Source organism: Oryza glaberrima, chromosome 2 (assembly GCF_000147395.1).
Source record: "Oryza glaberrima chromosome 2, OglaRS2, whole genome shotgun sequence".
NCBI lineage: Eukaryota > Viridiplantae > Streptophyta > Magnoliopsida > Poales > Poaceae > Oryza > Oryza glaberrima.
Window position 1 is genome coordinate 3,816,604 of NC_068327.1, and position 17,652 is coordinate 3,834,255.

Below are 17,652 nucleotides of genomic sequence, written 5' to 3' on the forward strand. Positions count from 1 at the left end.
TGCTGTCATACACTGCACCACAAATATAAGACCATATGTAATTCAACACCAAGAACAGGGGCATTCAGAAATCAACAGAGCAGGCTTGGTTACACCAACAAGCAGATGTTATTAACATAGGAAAGCTCCATTAGATCCTGTTAACATACAAGGCAACATCTATATTCCAGAAGAGATTACTTGAGCTGTGCAACTCACACAAGATAGAATCGAATAACACAGAAGCTCAAAGCCTAGGAACTTCTGTGGGCACACAGACCCTATGAGCTGGTACTAATGAATACATTGAGATTGCCTCTTTCTTCATCCTCCCTTGCTTCCTCCCTCGATCCATGTTGTAATCATCTACATTGCTTTAATTTCAGTCGGTTGTCATGGGCTCAGTGATGCAACAGCGGAAGCGTGCTTTACGGACATTGCTCAGAATCTCCATCTCTGCACTCTCAAGCATACAAACGATATCAGTAAATGCGGGGCGAACTTCAGGGTTCGCATCCCAACAAAGAGTCATGATGTGGCTTAGAGCAGGCAGGCAGTCCTGCGGGATCACTGGCCGAGCACCCTTGTTCACCACAGCAAAAGCTGCCTGAACAGCCGTCATGTTTGTGAATGGGAGCATGCCAGTTATAAGCTCCCACAAGACAATCCCAAAGCTATATACATCAACTTTATGATCATAAGGCCTGTGCTGGATCATTTCCCTGAAAACAAAATAAGCCAACCAGCTCATCAACTAAATGCGTAGAGTAATATTGATATTGGGTTCTTGTTTAGAAATTCAAGATTGCATAAGAAACTTGCTACTAGTGTGTCAACAGCAAGACAAACACTTATCTCTCCTTTCTTTTCATATAACAAAAGAAAATTTCAAGCAAAAAGGGAAAGTCTTAATGTTATTTTCTGTTAATGGCAAGTAACTATAACCAATTCAACAGTGCATCAGTATGAACTAAATGGGGGCCATATTAAATACAGAAAGAAGATTGAAAACAACGGACCTACTTCATCAATGTTGTAACAAGGTTAATCAATTCACTATGCCATGTGTAATCCTCTGGTGTGATTCAGTTGATTTGGGATGCCACAAAACACTAAAAATCTGGAATGAGATGCACAAATAGGTCTACATAAAATTCAACTACTCCAGAAAATTGCAGAAATTGATGTGTACAATGGGGTATCCAGGTATATTGGTAAAATACAATAATCCTACATATCTGAAGTTATAAGTGAAACCATCCGCAATAAGTCAGCAACAGATGTAGTCAGGAAAAAAAATCAGCAACAGATTATTGACAAACAGACAGTCAGATACCATTCTATAGTGAAGTCCTTGCAAGTGATAAGCTATACATGAGTTGGCATATACAAATAACACAGGGAGAAAAAAATAAACAGGGGAATATATAACTTACGGTGCCATCCAGCGGTAGGTTCCTGTCTCTGGTGTCATACCCTCAGTTTTTACTTCGATGCGAGCCACTCCAAAGTCAGCAATCTTAATGGATTTATCTGCGGCAATTAATAGGTTATCTGACTTCAGATCCCTGTGGATAAATCCCAAAGCATGTACATAGGCCATCCCCCTGGCTATATCCAATGCCTGTTTTACAGCCAATCTCAAAGGCACTGACTTGTTTTGCCTTCTTGCCAGGAACTGCCGGACTGAACCACCTTTAGCATACTCAGTAATGATGCACCACACAATTGACTTCCTACATGCACCTATAAACCTCACAATGTTTGGGTGCCTCAGTCTAGACAACATCATAACTTCTTGCACAAATTGTTGCTCCAATGCTTGTGCTCTCTCTGGATCATTCTCAGGCTTCTCCAGTAGCTTAATGGCAACATCTTCTCCATTGTATGTTCCCCGGTATAGCTTCCCAAAGGCCCCTTGGGCAAAAGGAACCCCCATGTCCAACCTCCCCAAATCAATGGCCCATTCCTCATAATTACTTAGGATCTCAGTCGGATGGCTCGGATCCATCAAAACACGAGCTAACGCATCCTCATTTAGCGTGTGCGCAGCCACACGGTTGGGGCGGAAGACACTGTTGCCAACCGAATAGCTTGCCGTCGGGGCATCACGGAGGCCTGGGTGCTTAAGTATAACCGTGCGGGACTCGTTCGAGCCCACGCTGCTGTTGTCCACCGACATGGCAACGGAACCCCCAACGTAGTTGGCCATGTTGAAGCCGTCGGCGCTGTCAACAGACATCTGGGAGCCCTCCACAAACTTATGGTAAGACGGCATGTTGAAGAGGCCATTGATCTCATTATCTTGCATTCCCTTGCCACCACCGCCTATCATATCGTGAAACCTTGGCTGCCCGTTCATGTCGAAAAAAAATAAATCCAACCGCAAATATTATTTGAGCCGGGGCAGGCTGTTCATCCTTGTACAAGAAATGCCCTGGTTGTCGCTCCCGCTACCTGCAAAACAAGCTGAACTTAGTGAATTGAGGCAGAAACAACACAAAATGCACTTCTAGCTTAGAATCACAGTAACATAGACCGCGAGAAATAACCCAAAATGTTCGACATTAACAGATAAAAATCCCTACTAAAAAACTACTAGACCTTTCTCAATTCCACGCAAAATCTACACCGACGACCTAACCCTCCTTCCTACAACAACACGAAACCTCATATCCAAACCCTCCCCAACCCGATCGCCCCCCCCCCCCCCCCCCCCCCCAATCCCTCCCAAATGAAATTCCGCAACCAAGACATCAAAACCCCCCATCAAATTCACGACCCTAAAACCATACCCCCACCTCGCCCGAAACCCCCCTCCAACCAAACCAACCCCCCCCCCCCCCCCCCCGGGCGATTCGCACCAAAGCTTCATGCAGTCAAGCTCACCTCAGCAGCAGGAAAAGCTGATCGGACCAGCTTGCAGCCCCAACCCCCGCCGCCCTCCTCCTCCTCCGCAGAATCCGCCGAGCAGCAGCCGCGAGGGGAAGAGGAAGAGGAGGAAACCCTAGGCGGATTCCGAGTGGATTGGCGTGTGGTTGGGTTGGCTTGGCTTGGCTTCGCCTCCCCTTTTGCTTTTCTGGAGACCGGAGAGCAGAGACGACGACTCCCCAAGTGGGAAAAGAAAGAGAGAGAGGAACAAGTCGTTAGTGTCATTTTCCTCTTTGGGGGCAAATTTCCCGTTTTGCCCCCCGTACATGCGAGAAATTGAGGAAATTGCCCCCCCTTCACCGCTTTGGCTTGGCCTTGGGCCCTCCCTCTCCTGTCATTTTCACGGCAGCTATAAGAGAGAAAATAATTTTGGACTTTTTAGTCATATCGTGATGCGATTTTAATGCGGTTTGTTTAAAATATAAATTATGGTGTGGAGAAGAAGTTAATGCAACTGTGCAGGGCAATAAATTATGGTTGCTTCCGCAGTTATGATTTGTGGAACAATAAATTTTTGCACTAGGGAGTTATTATTGAGTTTAATGGTGGGGGTGAAGTTAATGAAGTATGGTGCAAACTTATGACAATTTTGTTTTTTCCTCCACAAAAATGTATTTATTTAGTACTGCTCATGACTGAACTCTAGTCAATTAAAGCATTAAGTTGTCCTACTTTTAATCACGTTTAAAACTTCTTGTAGCATCAAATTATGTAACTAATTAAATAAGATATCATTGTTAAGCATCAAATTATGTAAGGCTGTGTTTAGATAGGGGTAAAAATTTTTGCCGTGTCACATCGGATATATGACACACATTTAAAGTATTAAACGTAGTCTAATAACAAAACAAATTATAGATTCCACCTGTAAACTACGAGATAAATTTATTAAGTCTAATTAATCCATCATTAACAAATGTTTACTGTAACACCAAATTATCAAATCATGGAGTAATTAGACTTAAAAATCCATCTTGCAATTTACACGTAATATGTGTAATTAGTTTTTTCTATATTTATTACTTCATGCATGTATCAAACATTCGATGCGACATTATGAAAAAACTTGCTAGGGATCCAAACATGCCCTAAATGTAAATACTCGAGTATAATGTGACAGTTTGTGCTAACCATGATCAAGGATGTACTTAAGGCGGCAGCCTGGGGTGAGAACCCATATCTCGCGTATGGAAAACAGAGCGGTCCAGTAGCGCGTGATTAATTAAGTATTAGCTATTTTTTAAAACAATATAATTTTTTAAACAACTTTTGTATATAATTTTTTTTAAAAAAATACACTGTTTAGCAGTTTAAAAAGCGTGCGCGCAGAAGAGTATAGTGGGGAGTTGGAAACCAAGGACAACGAACACATCCAGACTGCGTTCAGTAGCAACTGATTTGAAGAAAAACTATCTCATTTTCACACACCGTAATTTTAAAAAAAATATATAAAAGTTTATTTAAAAATCATATTAAATTATTTTTAAATTAAAATATTTAACATTTAACTAATTATACGCTAATGACACATCTCACGCCTCCTCTCAGAAAAGGCAACATATCCTATGCACACATGCCCTCACGTGTACACACGTGCACACCAACTAAAAAATGTCACCAAAAAATCTAGAAAAAATCATACACATACTTTCAATTGTGTTACACCTAGGGTTAAAATCTTAACGTCAAATTCATTATATTTTAGCCGTAACAAAAAAAACAAAAAATCTGACAGTTTTAAGGTTGCAATTTTGTCAGAATTTTATCTTTTTTGTTATTCTCTATGTAGAATGAATTTGAAGATGCGACTTTGCACGTAGATGTAATACTATTGAAAGTACATGTATGAATTTTCCTAGAATTTTTTGTGATAATTTTTAGTTGGTGTACATGGTGTGTACACGCGAGGGCCTGTGTACATAGGATACGCTCCCCTCAGAAAAATACCCTTATACAGCAAAAGGAAAAATCTTCTTTTTTTCTCCCCTTCTCCTACCTTCCAGTGAGGAGAGTGTCAGTGCGCGCGCCGGCGGCGACCGAGCTGGCGGCCATGGCCATGGATCCGGACGCCGCGGAGTGGCCGTGCATCATCCAGGCGCTCCCGGCGTTGCCGCCGTCGCCGTCGTCCACCGGGGTCCCGAGGCTGCCGACCATGGTGCAGGCGCTCCCGGCCGCCACGGACCCGCCGCCCGCCGCCGCCGCCGCCGCCAGGCTCAGACGCGGCGCCGAGCCGCCCAGCCCGCGCCGCACGCGCTCCGGCGGCGCGCCGGAGTGGACCCCCGCGGAGACGCTCGCGCTCGTGGCCGAGGTCGCGGCCGTCGACGACGGGTGGTCCCGCTCCGTCTCCGCCTTCCAGAAGTGGGCCATCGTCGCCGAGAACCTCGCCGCGTCGCGGGGGAGGGCGGCGCGGGGGAGGGGGAGGGGGAGGGCGGCGAGCGAGTGCAGGCGGCGGTGGGAGGCGCTCGCCGCGGAGTACGGGGTGGTTCGCCGATGGGAGGTGCGGGGTGCGGGCGGGTACTGGCGGATGAGCGCCGCCGCCAGGAGGAAGGCCGGCCTCCCCGCCGACTTCGACGCCGAGGTCTACGGCGCCATGGAGGCTCTCACCCTCGTCGAGGAGGCGCTTCTCGCCGATGCCACCGCCGGTGCTGGTGGTGCTGAGATTGGTGAAAAGAGCGCCGCCGCCGCTGAGGTCGGAGAAGGCGACGAAGTTGAGGCTGGGGAAGAGGATGGAAATGGAGATCGCGGCGAGGTTGGAGAAGAGGATGAAGGTGAGGTTGGAGAAGATGGTGAGGAGGAGGATGGCAATGAAATGTTGGAGGTGGAAGACGATGGCAACGCCGACGACGAAGACGCGCAACCAGATGGTGGAAATGCTGCTGCTTCTGATGATTTGGGTATGTTTCTTGTCTCCTTTAGCTTTTCATGTTCATCTGCCTGGACATTCCGGTATGCTAGCCATGTGCGCCGAATCGGATGACGATACATTGTTGATACTTGATGGTGAAGAAGTAAAGCTCTGCGGTTTATGTCACATATTAGATGGTTATTTTGTTTTAGTGCAGTGCAATCATGTGGCATTGCAAGGATACGATGTGAAAGCAATTCGGAGAGATAAGGGGATATGGTGAATTGGTGATACCTAACTGAGGATTAGTTCATCTTCATACTCTATCAGATGATTTGGCCAGTGGAAATTTTGCCAGTGAATATGGTTTACTTCTCTAAATGTAGGATCAGGAATTAAGGTGGTTTATGGGTTATTGAGACAAAAATATCTCATGATACAGTTTTATTTTTTTGGAGGAAGAGAGGTTCCTCTCCCATTTCATTAACGAAATGCAGATGACAAAGTCTTTTACAGGCACTAGTCTGACTAGAATGACATTCTTATTTCCTCGTGTCCAGCACGATTATTGTTCCTTGGGCTTGGTTGACAGTTGAGATTATATGCATCCTCGATGGTGATGACCCACAATCCAGATTCAGTGCACCTTTGGTACATTATATGTTTCATATTAAGATATAATATAGTTCTAGTGTGCAGGAAATTGTTTTTTACCACGTTATGATTTATAGAGCTAGCAAACACTTTTTGGGTAGTCAAGTCTTAATTTTCATGTGCTGGGATGTTATTTCAATTCAATGCCACGATGGGCCCATTCTTAAGTTTTAACTGAGCATGGTTTACTTTTCTAAAATAAATGGTGCAGGATTTGTTAAAATGCAGTAAGCCTATACTTGGTTATATTAGTTTCAGCTTCTGAAATCTGGAATTTTGTAGTTATTTTCAAAACGGTTGTGGCAAAAGGATCTATGTGAAGCCAATTTGATATAGTATGTGAACAGGAACTGCTATTTCATATTCAAATTACTGAATGATGCAGCTATGCAGGGTCAACATATGAGTTCCAGTTTAAATATTATTAGTGCATATTGGTACCTTTCCAAGGATGGTAAAAAGACTACATAATAATGTCTTCACCAATAAATTTGGCTTTGGTACAATGTCTTCCTTGTTTACGATATAATAGTGGGTATTAGTTTGCTCTAAGACCCTTTTATCTTCATTGAGTGTACAAAGCACCATACTATGCTTAGCTACATGTGTAATTCTGTTTCATACTATCAGCTAGCTAGTTCAGTTTATTTATGTTTCCTCCAAGTCACCTGACATCTTTTGATGACACCGTTTTTGTGTTATGTTTGTCTAGAAGTCTGCGAAACGGGAGCAAACAACGAGGGCAAGAAAAGCCAAACCGATGCATGTGAACTGGCCAACAAGTTACAAGAGAACGCGCAGCACATCCATATGCTACTCAAAGAGGAGGCAGGCGAAAATGAGAACCATAACCTTGCTATCTCATCGGATTCTATGGAAACCACTCGCCAAAAAGGTGATGAGCTGATCAAATCGCTAGGTGGGCTTGTGAGCTACCTGAACCAATTCACTGATCTGATCAAGGAGAATGGATTCGAGAATGTCGTCGGTATGAGCTGATCTGTGATGAACAAACTCTCTAGGATGCAGGTTCCCTTTGTGAGGGAGGGTTAAATCAGGCTGCCAAAAATCTTTGGCGTTCTTCCTTCCCCGTACTTGTAAATATGTGTGCACTGTAAGATGCTTTCTAATCAAATGCTGTAGGTTTGTGGCAGACATTGCTACCTGCATTGGCATCACCATTTCTCAGCGCCATTGTGTACTTCAGTGTCTGGCAATCTGCTGTTCTGGGGCGTTTCTCTGCACTGTACAGCAGAATCGCAGGTACATTTTTGCATGTACCTCTACATCTGGGCTCTGCAATATTAGCATATACACTTATGTGCATATTGCGAGCTGCATTTGAACAAGTACTCCCTCCGCTTCACAATGTAAGTCATAATGTGAGAAACGCTAGAATGACTTACATTGTGAAGCGGAGGAAGTAGTTTAGTAAGGCTAAATTATGTCTCTCCGAGGAAACACCGATGGCGTGGTGATGAGCCATGGATACATGAGTTCATCTACCAGGGTTAATATCCTAATGCCTATGGATATCACACAGACATGATTACGCTTTTAATATTTTGTAGGATTTTAGTGAGTCTAGAGATTTACCATTGGTCTTATTCTATTTAAACAAGTGTTAAGGGATGTATTCGTGAGCGTATGATATGTGAGAGTGCAGTGGTGTGTGTTACATGTAATCCAAAGAAGAAAATATAAGACTATCCATTCATAGATTTGAATGGTTAGTTTGTAGCTCCAAAATTAATCTAGCCACACCATGCTGTGCTGAGCAGAGTGGCTGTGACACAAACTATTCTTAGCCCTCGGCGATCGCGCGTTTTCTCCCCCCTCCCTCTCCCTTTCTCTAGCCATGCACATGCAAAAGCATAGCCACCCACTGCCTTCTCCCCCCACCCCGCGTCGCGCCACGGTCACCGTCGCCGGCCACCGCCCCGCCCCGCCGAGCCGAGCCGAAGCGCCATGGCGCGGCCTCGGCCGCCCGGCCTCATCGCCGTCGCTGCCGCCGCCGCCCTCGTCGCCTGGTGTCTTTGCGGGCCTGCCTCCGCCGCCGGCGCCGCCGGTGGCGAGGCGGGCGGCGGCGGCGGCGGCGGCGCTGGGCCCGAGGGCGACGTGCTGATCGCGTTCCGGGAGACGCTGCGGGGGCCGGACGGCGCGCCGCCGGGGCCGCTGCGAGCGTGGGGCACGCCGGCGGTGCCGTGCCGCGGCAAGGCGTCGCAGTGGTTCGGCGTGTCGTGCCACGGGAACGGCAGCGTGCAGGGGCTGCAGCTGGAGCGGCTGGGCTTGTCGGGCGCGGCGCCCGACCTGGGCCTGCTCGCCGCGCTCCCGGGGCTCCGCGTGCTCAGCCTCGCCAACAACGCCATCGCCGGCGCGTTCCCCAACGTGTCGGCGCTCGCCATGCTCAAGATGCTCTACCTCTCCCGCAACCGCTTCTCCGGCGTCGTCCCCGACGGCACCTTCCACACCATGCGCGGCCTCCGCAAGCTCCACCTCTCCTCCAACGAGCTCTCCGGCCCGATCCCCAGCTCCATCACCTCGCCGCGGCTGCTCGAGCTGTCGCTCGCGCACAACCAGTTCAACGGGCCATTGCCGGACTTCTCCCAGCCGGAGCTCCGCTACGTCGACGTCTCCAGCAACAACCTCTCCGGCCCTATCCCCGAAGGCCTCAGCCGCTTCAACGCCAGCATGTTCTCAGGTACGCAGATCTCGATCGATCACGACGTCTTCTTCTTCCTCCTCCTCCGATTCACGCCATTGATCGATTCTTGATCTTGGATTTGGATTTGGGTTTGATCAGGTAACGAGTATCTCTGCGGCAAGCCGCTCGACACGCCCTGCGACAAGCTCGCCTCGCCGTCGAACATGTCGACGTTCATGACCATCGCCGTCGTGCTCATCGTCGTCGGCGTGATCCTCGCCGCGGCGGGGATCGCGACGGGGGTCATCGGCCGCAGGAGGCGGAAGCGGCGGCGGCGACGCCCCGGGCCCGGCGAGCCCGGCGGCGACCAGACGCCCTCCAACCCGAAGCTCCACACCGCGCCGGCCGTGAACATCAACCGTGGATCCGCCACCGCCGCCGCCTCCACCGCCGCCGCAGCTGGAACGTCGGCCTCTGGCGGCGGCGGCGGCGCGGCGGCGAAGCGAGGGGGGAGACGGGACGAGCACGGGCGGCTGGTGTTCGTCCAGGAGAGCCGGAAGCGGTTCGAGATCGAGGACCTGCTGCGTGCGTCGGCGGAGGTGCTCGGCAGCGGCAACTTCGGGTCGTCGTACAAGGCGACGCTCCAGGAGCGCCCCGCCGTGGTGGTGAAGCGGTTCAAGGACATGAACGGCGTCGGGCGCGAGGACTTCTCCGAGCACATGCGCCGCCTCGGCCGCCTCTCCCACCCCAACCTCCTCCCCGTCGTCGCCTACCTCTACAAGAAAGACGAGAAGCTCCTCATCACCGACTACATCACCAATGGCAGCCTCGCCCATTTCCTCCACGGTAACCAACCATTCATTCCTCAATCTCGCAACACCATTTCGTCTTACCGACAAGCATTTAATTCCAAGAAATATCATCGATAAGTGCGAGTTACATAAATCGATAAGTACGTTTTGACTTTGGTCAAAATCAAACTATTTTAAGTTTGACTAAGTTTATAGACAAATATAGTATAATATTTATAATATTAAATTAGTGTCATCAAATCAATAATTGAATATATTTTCATAATAAATTTGTTTTGGGTTGAAAATGCTACTACTTTTTTCTATAAACTTAATTAAACTTAAAGCACATCTTATAACCTGAAATGGAGAGAGTATCGTACATGCGACTTTGTTCCAGAAAAATCATCATTGTAAGAGTTTTGTTCATCCCGCACCGTTGAATGCACCGTTTATCATAACTAGTGATAATAGTATTTCTGGAACAAAATAGCTTGTACGATCGATGGCATTTCTTATAATTGAACGCTTGTCTTGGATTTTTTTCTCTTTTTTGGCATAATGAATTGAGGTGAGATTTTTGTAACAGGGAATCGGGGATCGGAGTTGGATTGGGGGAAGAGGCTGAGGATAATCAGGGGGACGGCGAGGGGGTTGGGGCACCTGTACGACGAGCTGCCGATGCTGACGGTGCCGCACGGCCACCTCAAGTCGTCGAACGTGCTGCTCGACGGCGACATGGAGGCGGTGCTGTCGGACTACGCGCTGGTGCCGGTGGTCACGGCGAGCGCGGCGGCGCAGGTGATGGTGGCGTACAAGGCGCCGGAGTGCGTCGCGGCGGCGGCGGCCGGCAAGCCGTCGAAGAAGAGCGACGTGTGGAGCCTCGGGATCCTCATCCTCGAGGTGCTCACCGGCAAGTTCCCGGCGAACTACCTCCGCCAGGGGCGGCAGGACAACGCCGACCTCGCCGGCTGGGTCAGCTCCGTCGTCAGCGAGGAGCGCACCGGCGAGGTGTTCGACAAGGACATGGCCGCCGCCGGCGCCGGCGCCGAGGACGACATGCTCAAGCTGCTCCACGTCGGCCTCGGCTGCTGCGACGCCGACGTCGACCAGAGGTGGGAGCTCAAGACGGCGATCGCGCGCATCGAGGAGATCAGGGTTCCGGACCCCACCCCCACCCCCGCCGCCGCCGCTGACGCCGCCGAGCCCTCGCCGTCGACGACGACGACGACGAACTCCGGCGAGACCCGGTCGTAACGTAACCCAATACACACGCGTATACGAAATCAAGCAGCTCCAATGATCGCCTCTTGGTCAACGGTCAGCGCCTTGCATGCGTGCCACGTGGCATGGTACTGTGAGCTATTGCATGGGCGAAATTGATTGGTGGTTAATGAGCTAAGCATGAAGATTATAATTTAACCCAACTGATGCATGCATGGAAAATTCGAGCGTGTGTAGAATTAATTTTGGCAGAAATTGGTTTAGCTTAATTTAATGAAGGGATATATATGGCTAGCTAAGTTAGTAATTTTTTATTTTGCTGTACTGATTAGAGTGTAAGAGTTAGGAAATTAAGATGTTGGGATATTTTTTCTTTTCCTTTTTTTCTTCTTTCATATATACATACAAATTTGTTGTTACACTGGAATTTGTTGCTAGCTCGTAGTTTAAGCTCCTTGCTAGCTTGTAGTTTAAGCCCCTTGTATAAACTTTCGAAGTATAAAATTCTCAGATTTTTGCCATAGATTCGTGTGAAGATTTGCCTCTTGTACTTCACCTTTTCCGATATTGGTTTTGCTATTTCACTTATATGATAGAATTTTAGATTCATGTCTTTCGATTTTTCATTGTAAGATCTTGCATCAAGATTATTGTAGATTCAATTTGTAGTTACATTCAAATAGAGAGCATTTATACTTGGTTATAGAATACTTACACTCAGTTACAGAACATTTACATTATGTTACAATCACCAAAATTAAATTTTGCAACAGTTTGTCTCTAGATTTTGTCCTTTTTTATTTTACTCAAAAGGGACTATATCCATTGATTAAAAAATATATAAAATTTGAAGCCTCAAATCTGGCATAGTTCCTTCCAATATTCTTCGAAGACACCTTTTCCAATCCAGTTCGTCTCTAACGAGTAGCTTGGGTAGTAAGTGGTTGAGATGGGCCGAGATGAGGTCCACAACATGACGACCTCATTGAACAAGGGCCTCACATTATGTGGGCCGAGGAAGCCCATAAACGGGAATGCGAGCTGCGTGCAAAAAAAAATAAAAAAAAAGGAAAATATTAAAGAAATTGCTTCTCTCTCGCGCATGCGCCCTGGGCGTTGGCCGGCCGGCCGCCGGCGAGGTGTCGTCGGCGCCGGGCCCGCCGGCCGCCGCGCTAGCCGGAGACACTACTAGTAGTCAGTAGCCCGCCGCCGCTGTATTCCCTACTGGCGTGTCGTCGTCTGAGTCCCAATTCCCAACAGCAACGGCTGCACGCACCCAAGGTGTTCGAGGGATTGCCACGCCGGTGGCCGGCCCAAGTCTCCGGCAAATCTCCGTCCTTCTCCGGGGGGCCTCGCCGGTAAGCCGCGGCATAGCGGCGGAAAGCTCGATCGAATGGCCCAGGCGCTGCAGATACTGTGCTGGGTTCAGAGGCAGCATACGCTCGCCATGGCTGCTCATTGGCTGTCCGGACCTTGAAGCCATAGAAAGATCTGCTTGCTGTAGGCTGCACAAGGTGGCGCGGATGAATGTATGCATGATCGCCTCTTCATCCAATCTGAGCATCAGGTATGGATTTCAAATTATCCACCGGACTTGGGTGCAGGATTTTGCGTTTTGTGTTTTCCTCGCTTCTTGGGTTTCTCCGATATCTGATGGAGAATATCAGGCAGCTGCTGATATAAAAGACTCAGATAGTGAGTACTCAGTTTGAGCGGAACCTCACTTTCAACCTGATATAAAAAAGACAGTCAAAATTTTGGCAGTAGCTAGACAAAACATTTTTTTTTAGAGGCAGATCAACATTACTATTGACCCGGCTTTTGGGAGAAAGCCAAATGTGAAATCAGGAACCAGACAGAACATATAGTTTTGAGTTCCGTAAATATTATTGTCAATATATATATATATTCCCTCCGTTTCTAAATATTTGACGCTGTTAATTTTTTTAAATATGTTTGGCCGTTCGTCTTATTCAAAAAGTTTAAGTAATTATTATTTCCTATCATTTGATTCATTGTTAAATATACTTATATGTATACATATAGTTTTACGTATTTCACAAAAGTTTTGAATAAGACGAACGGTCAAACATGTGCTAAAAAGTCAACGGTGTCAAATATTTAGAAACGGAAGGAGTATATGATTTTGGACTCTCAGAAGAATAAATTCCTAACGAACTTTTGTTGGTACAAGAATTCAAAATAGATAGTGCTAATAGGCTAATAGCCTAGTCCGCGTAGTCAGATAACATTTCAGTGGAAAAGGTCCCAAAAAAATCCTTTTGAACTTTCTAAGCAGATTTAACATGGTACTATTGCACTATACCTGTATCATCCACAGATTTAGCCACTGTTAGTTGGTTGGTGCTCCACTGAACTTCAGTGACTGAACCACTGGTGCACTGTACAGTGTACACCACACAGTAGTGTCTCTGCAGTTACAGTGCAGCTGCAACCAGGTTTAGCCAACAAAAGAAGTACTCCCTTCGTTCTAAAATATAGCAATATAGTATAGAATTGGATATACCCTAGCACTTTCTAAAATATAGCAATATAGTATAGAATTGGATATACCCTAGCACTATGATTCATGGATGAAGGAGTGGTATTCAGATGGAATAAGTTGTCTCAAGAAAGTTTTATCTGTTTGTTTGGGAGAGCAAATTAGTACATTTTTATGTCGCATCAGAAAGATTGTGGCGAACAAATGCAAAATCGTCAGGAGCTGTCACTTTTATGATAATGCACTACTGTGCTGCACAATCCATGCATATAAGAGACAGATTATTCGCCTGAATTTAATAGCATCTGTCGTTTCATTTTGAAAGGGTAGGCACACCTGCAGATTGGGCTGTGATGCCAGGCTTGCCAGCTATATAGCTCACTAAAGAGAGAATTGTGATCAAGCCTAGCCAGCTATTAGGGAGTTAGTTAAGCATAATTGCATCAGGAGAGACGCGTACGCTTAAGATTATGATGTATTGAGCTTTCAGGGTTATCATATCATGTGCAGGCTTAATTGTGGACGGACATATCATTCACAGACAAATCGGGATCACTCATGTATTAGGTTTAATTAGGGTGCATCACCTGCAGACAAGGACTGCATAATGCTAGAATTTCGGACGTAAAAAGTATTTAATGGAAAAAAGATTTATACGTAGTCAAATTACAACTCTTCCCATGTAGAGAGCACACTAGTGAAAGGTGAGAGGTGAAAATAAGTTTTAAATAAATTTCTGCCTCAATTAGTTTATGAGTAGCTAGGCTAGCTTATAATGAAATATCTTTTTATTCCTGCTTGCTATCGCTTTATTACCACTAGTATATTATGATGAAATATATTTTTTATTCCTGCTTGCTACTGCTTTATTACCACTAGTATAAGGTGATAAGAATAATTTGAATGTGCTTATTGGCTCAACGAGTGACATTGATTTGTCTCCTCTTTATGGCCTGATCGCATCGTCTTAGCATCGTAGCAAGGGGAGAAGTAGTGGCATTGATCATTAAAGTGATGGTAAAACATATTTGTTTCTTTCTGGAATCATTTGCTTTGCACATTTGATAAGTTGCCAATTTGATGAAGCATATCATTTATAGATTTAACATGCCGGTCAGTAACTTGTAATGTTTCTGTTCCATTTAAACGCATCATGTGTGCATATATACTTATAGAAATTCTCCAGCTTGCTTAATTATGTCAGAATACGTTATATTTACAACCAATTATTGACCATGTTGGTTTGCGCATCTTAGTTATACAGAGGTGAAGTGTTCTCAATAAACGCATCATGTGTGCATATATACTTATAGAAATTCTCCAGCTTGCTTAATTATGTCAGAATACGTTATATTTGCAACCAATTATTGACCATGTTGGTTTGCGCATCCTAGTTATACAGAGGTGAAGTGTTCTCAATATGATTCTATCACCTTTATGTAATCGTCTAAGATAAATAAAAGCTTCCTTTATCTTGAAAAAAAATATTTCACCATGGGAGCAAATTAAGTACAAAAGTATATAGCAATTTCAAATTTCAGGTCTCAAAGAACGCTATCCTAGAGTTTGTATGCTAGGTGAACCCCACAAAAACAGGGGAATATTGTAGGTGATGGACAGTTGGTGGTCTCCGGCCCTTACATTGTCGAGTTCATGAGACCTAACATAACAAAGGCAGATGGTCACGAAGAATCAATACCTGTGGAAATGCAATGTATGTTTACACGAAACTTGTTAAAACTTTTCTGTGATGTTGTATACCATCGATCTTTATTCTGTTCCTGTCTTAGCTTTGCTGGAGCGTGGTACAAGGCGCATGTTGGTTCACTCTTTTGCTGCTGAATCCTGAATGCACGTGTACTGCATAACAAACCAACAAAATGGAAATGTTTATAACTCAATTGATGTTATACTGTATTAATTTTCAGCCTTGGCTGACTACCACATATTGATCATGTTCTCATGTATAATATGGAATTTGTAAAACCTGATTCTATAGAATTTTAATTTCTTACACAGTTATAGCTACATATCTTATTTCAAAAGATTTGCCCTATGCTATGCAATTCTTGTACTTACTGTTAATACGATCTACACTGCCATAGCCCATAATGTGGATGTATCACAATCAACAGTTGCTGTAATACAATAGTACTTGTTTTCTCCTGATTAACATTACAAGTAATTTTTAAGTCCTTCAGATCCTAGCACAGATGTCTCTTTTGGTACCTGATTAGGGTTGGTGATTGTGCTTATTAAATCAATTACTCTGGCCATGATTTCTGTCGAGCTATGGTCGTTGGTTGTCTACATATAGGCAAACACATGTCGCATTTTCAGATCAACCTCACGTACCATATGGCTAATGGTCACCAGTGAAAGGAAGCATTTAAAGGTGGTTTAACAGTGACCCATGTATGTACTACTCCCACCATCCCAAAATGTTTGACACCATCCCAAAATGTTTGACGCCGTTGATTTTTTTAAAAATGTTTGACCGTTCGTCTTATTCAAAAAAATTAAGTAATTATTAATTCTTTTCATATCATTTGATTTATTATTAAATATGCTATTATGTATACATATAGTTTTACACATTTCACAAAAGTTTTTGAATAAGACGAATGGTCAAACATGTTTAGAAAAGTCAACGGCGTCAAATATTTGGGGGAAGGAGGGAGTATATCACAGGTCAGTTTTCTCAACCATTGGTTTTCAGGAATATTGGGAACGCATGATGCGTGTCTTGGATGGATTTATTGTGCTTGCCGCCCATGAGAAAAGAGGACGATATTGACAGATGAGTTGTGCTAAAAGTACGAAAAAAAAAAGGGTGGCACATTTTATATCACCAAGCAATATAATTTCTTAATTAGGCTCACTAATATGTCTAGTTAAGTATGACAGAATTAAATTGACATGAGCACTAAACAATTTTACCATACTTGATTTATAAATATATGAGCACTCGCATTTATCGAATACTACCTTAATTGTTAGAGTTTGTTTGGAACACATGAATTTCCTGTAGAGAATAATTCAAGACCTGCATAGATCTGTCAAAAAAAATCTTAAGGTTCTAATCAGTGCCTTTAATTAAACTGTTTAATTGGAGCATGTATAATACTGTTTAATTGGCACATACATGATGATTACAACTTTGAAGCGTTGGGTTCCGGTTGTAATATATACAGCGTTAGGATTTACCTTTTCTTTCTGCTTGATGACAACACTTGCAAGTGACATGCAAATGTGCAATAAACTTTCCTCCTCTATTCTTTTCATGACGATCGTGACACAGAAACAGAGAGAGCCGTCCACATTGGATCGATCACACCAAGATATGTTTTCCTAATTTGCCCTAGTGCTTTTAGAAAGTTCACGAGCCATTTTGTCAAAAGAAAGAAATATTCAGGTAAAATAAAAAACGAAATGCTTTAATAGAAAGAGAAAAACTGGCTTTAATAATCATGTTGCAAACTAACTCTTTTCTTGTTGCTTCATCGCTTAAAATTTCGCAAATTAAGGGTGTGTACGTGTGTGCATCTGATGATCTGAATAACAAACAAACAAGTTTATGCAGGTAACCGTATGCATGAGCAATATCCATCGTATCATCCCAAGAGAAGCAAGCAAAGATAGCAGAGCTAAAAATTCCATGAACATGCAACAAAACAAAATTTCAGCGAAACTGCCGAAAAGCAAGTTTGTATGTTTATTATATATAGGTGTACACGGACAATCTACCATAACAAACATCCAAATGCTCAACAGACAAAGCTACAGTACTCCTTCCTTGTACATCAATCACATTTGATCACCAACACTCAACTACTACAAATCATATAAATTAGTTTTTTTTAAAAAAAATCATAAAATAAAACTATACATTACAAAGTTTTGGTGGAGACCGCTGGATTATACTCTTACGGTCTTACCTCATAAAGAGACAACGATCAACCGATCATATCTAATCTATGCAAAATTTAAGAATTTTCGGATGCACTTAAAGAAGGACAAGTCCTTGATTTTCATAAGATAAATAATCAATATTGTGGAATATTCTCCACTAAATATCAAG

General features: G+C 44.7%; 3 protein-coding genes and 1 long non-coding RNA gene across 5 annotated transcripts; 2 read left to right on the forward strand and 2 right to left on the reverse strand.

Moving 5' to 3' along the window:
- Positions 1 to 89: 89 nt before the first annotated feature.
- LOC127762295 (serine/threonine-protein kinase STY13-like) lies at positions 90 to 3,095 on the reverse strand. The gene is made up of 3 exons (XM_052286741.1): positions 2,869 to 3,095; positions 1,416 to 2,436; positions 90 to 701 (listed from the first exon to the last, which is right to left on the reverse strand). Exons 2-3 carry the CDS (start codon positions 2,339 to 2,341, stop codon positions 362 to 364), a joined length of 1,266 nt encoding a protein of 421 aa, XP_052142701.1. The 5' UTR covers positions 2,342 to 2,436; positions 2,869 to 3,095; the 3' UTR covers positions 90 to 361.
- A 1,791-nt stretch (positions 3,096 to 4,886) lies between these two features.
- LOC127764744 (trihelix transcription factor ASR3) lies at positions 4,887 to 7,587 on the forward strand. 2 transcript variants are annotated; one of them, XM_052289659.1, is made up of 2 exons: positions 4,887 to 5,804; positions 7,125 to 7,587. In XM_052289659.1, exons 1-2 carry the CDS (start codon positions 4,961 to 4,963, stop codon positions 7,406 to 7,408), a joined length of 1,128 nt encoding a protein of 375 aa, XP_052145619.1. In that variant the 5' UTR covers positions 4,887 to 4,960; the 3' UTR covers positions 7,409 to 7,587. The 2 variants fall into 2 exon arrangements, with proteins under 2 accessions (XP_052145619.1, XP_052145618.1); XM_052289658.1 differs by having other exon boundaries at positions 4,888 to 5,804; positions 7,122 to 7,587.
- A 928-nt stretch (positions 7,588 to 8,515) lies between these two features.
- Positions 8,516 to 11,583, forward strand: LOC127761634 (pollen receptor-like kinase 4; the record flags this gene model as incomplete). The annotated part of the gene is made up of 3 exons (XM_052285959.1): positions 8,516 to 9,110; positions 9,213 to 9,899; positions 10,434 to 11,583. Coding segments are annotated over 3 exons (1,950 nt in total), but the record flags the coding sequence as incomplete, so codon positions are not given.
- A 3,500-nt stretch (positions 11,584 to 15,083) lies between these two features.
- LOC127761594 (uncharacterized) lies at positions 15,084 to 17,611 on the reverse strand. The gene is made up of 3 exons (XR_008015276.1): positions 16,560 to 17,611; positions 15,333 to 15,431; positions 15,084 to 15,231 (listed from the first exon to the last, which is right to left on the reverse strand). It is a non-coding gene; the product is annotated as an uncharacterized LOC127761594 (long non-coding RNA).
- Positions 17,612 to 17,652: the final 41 nt, after the last annotated feature.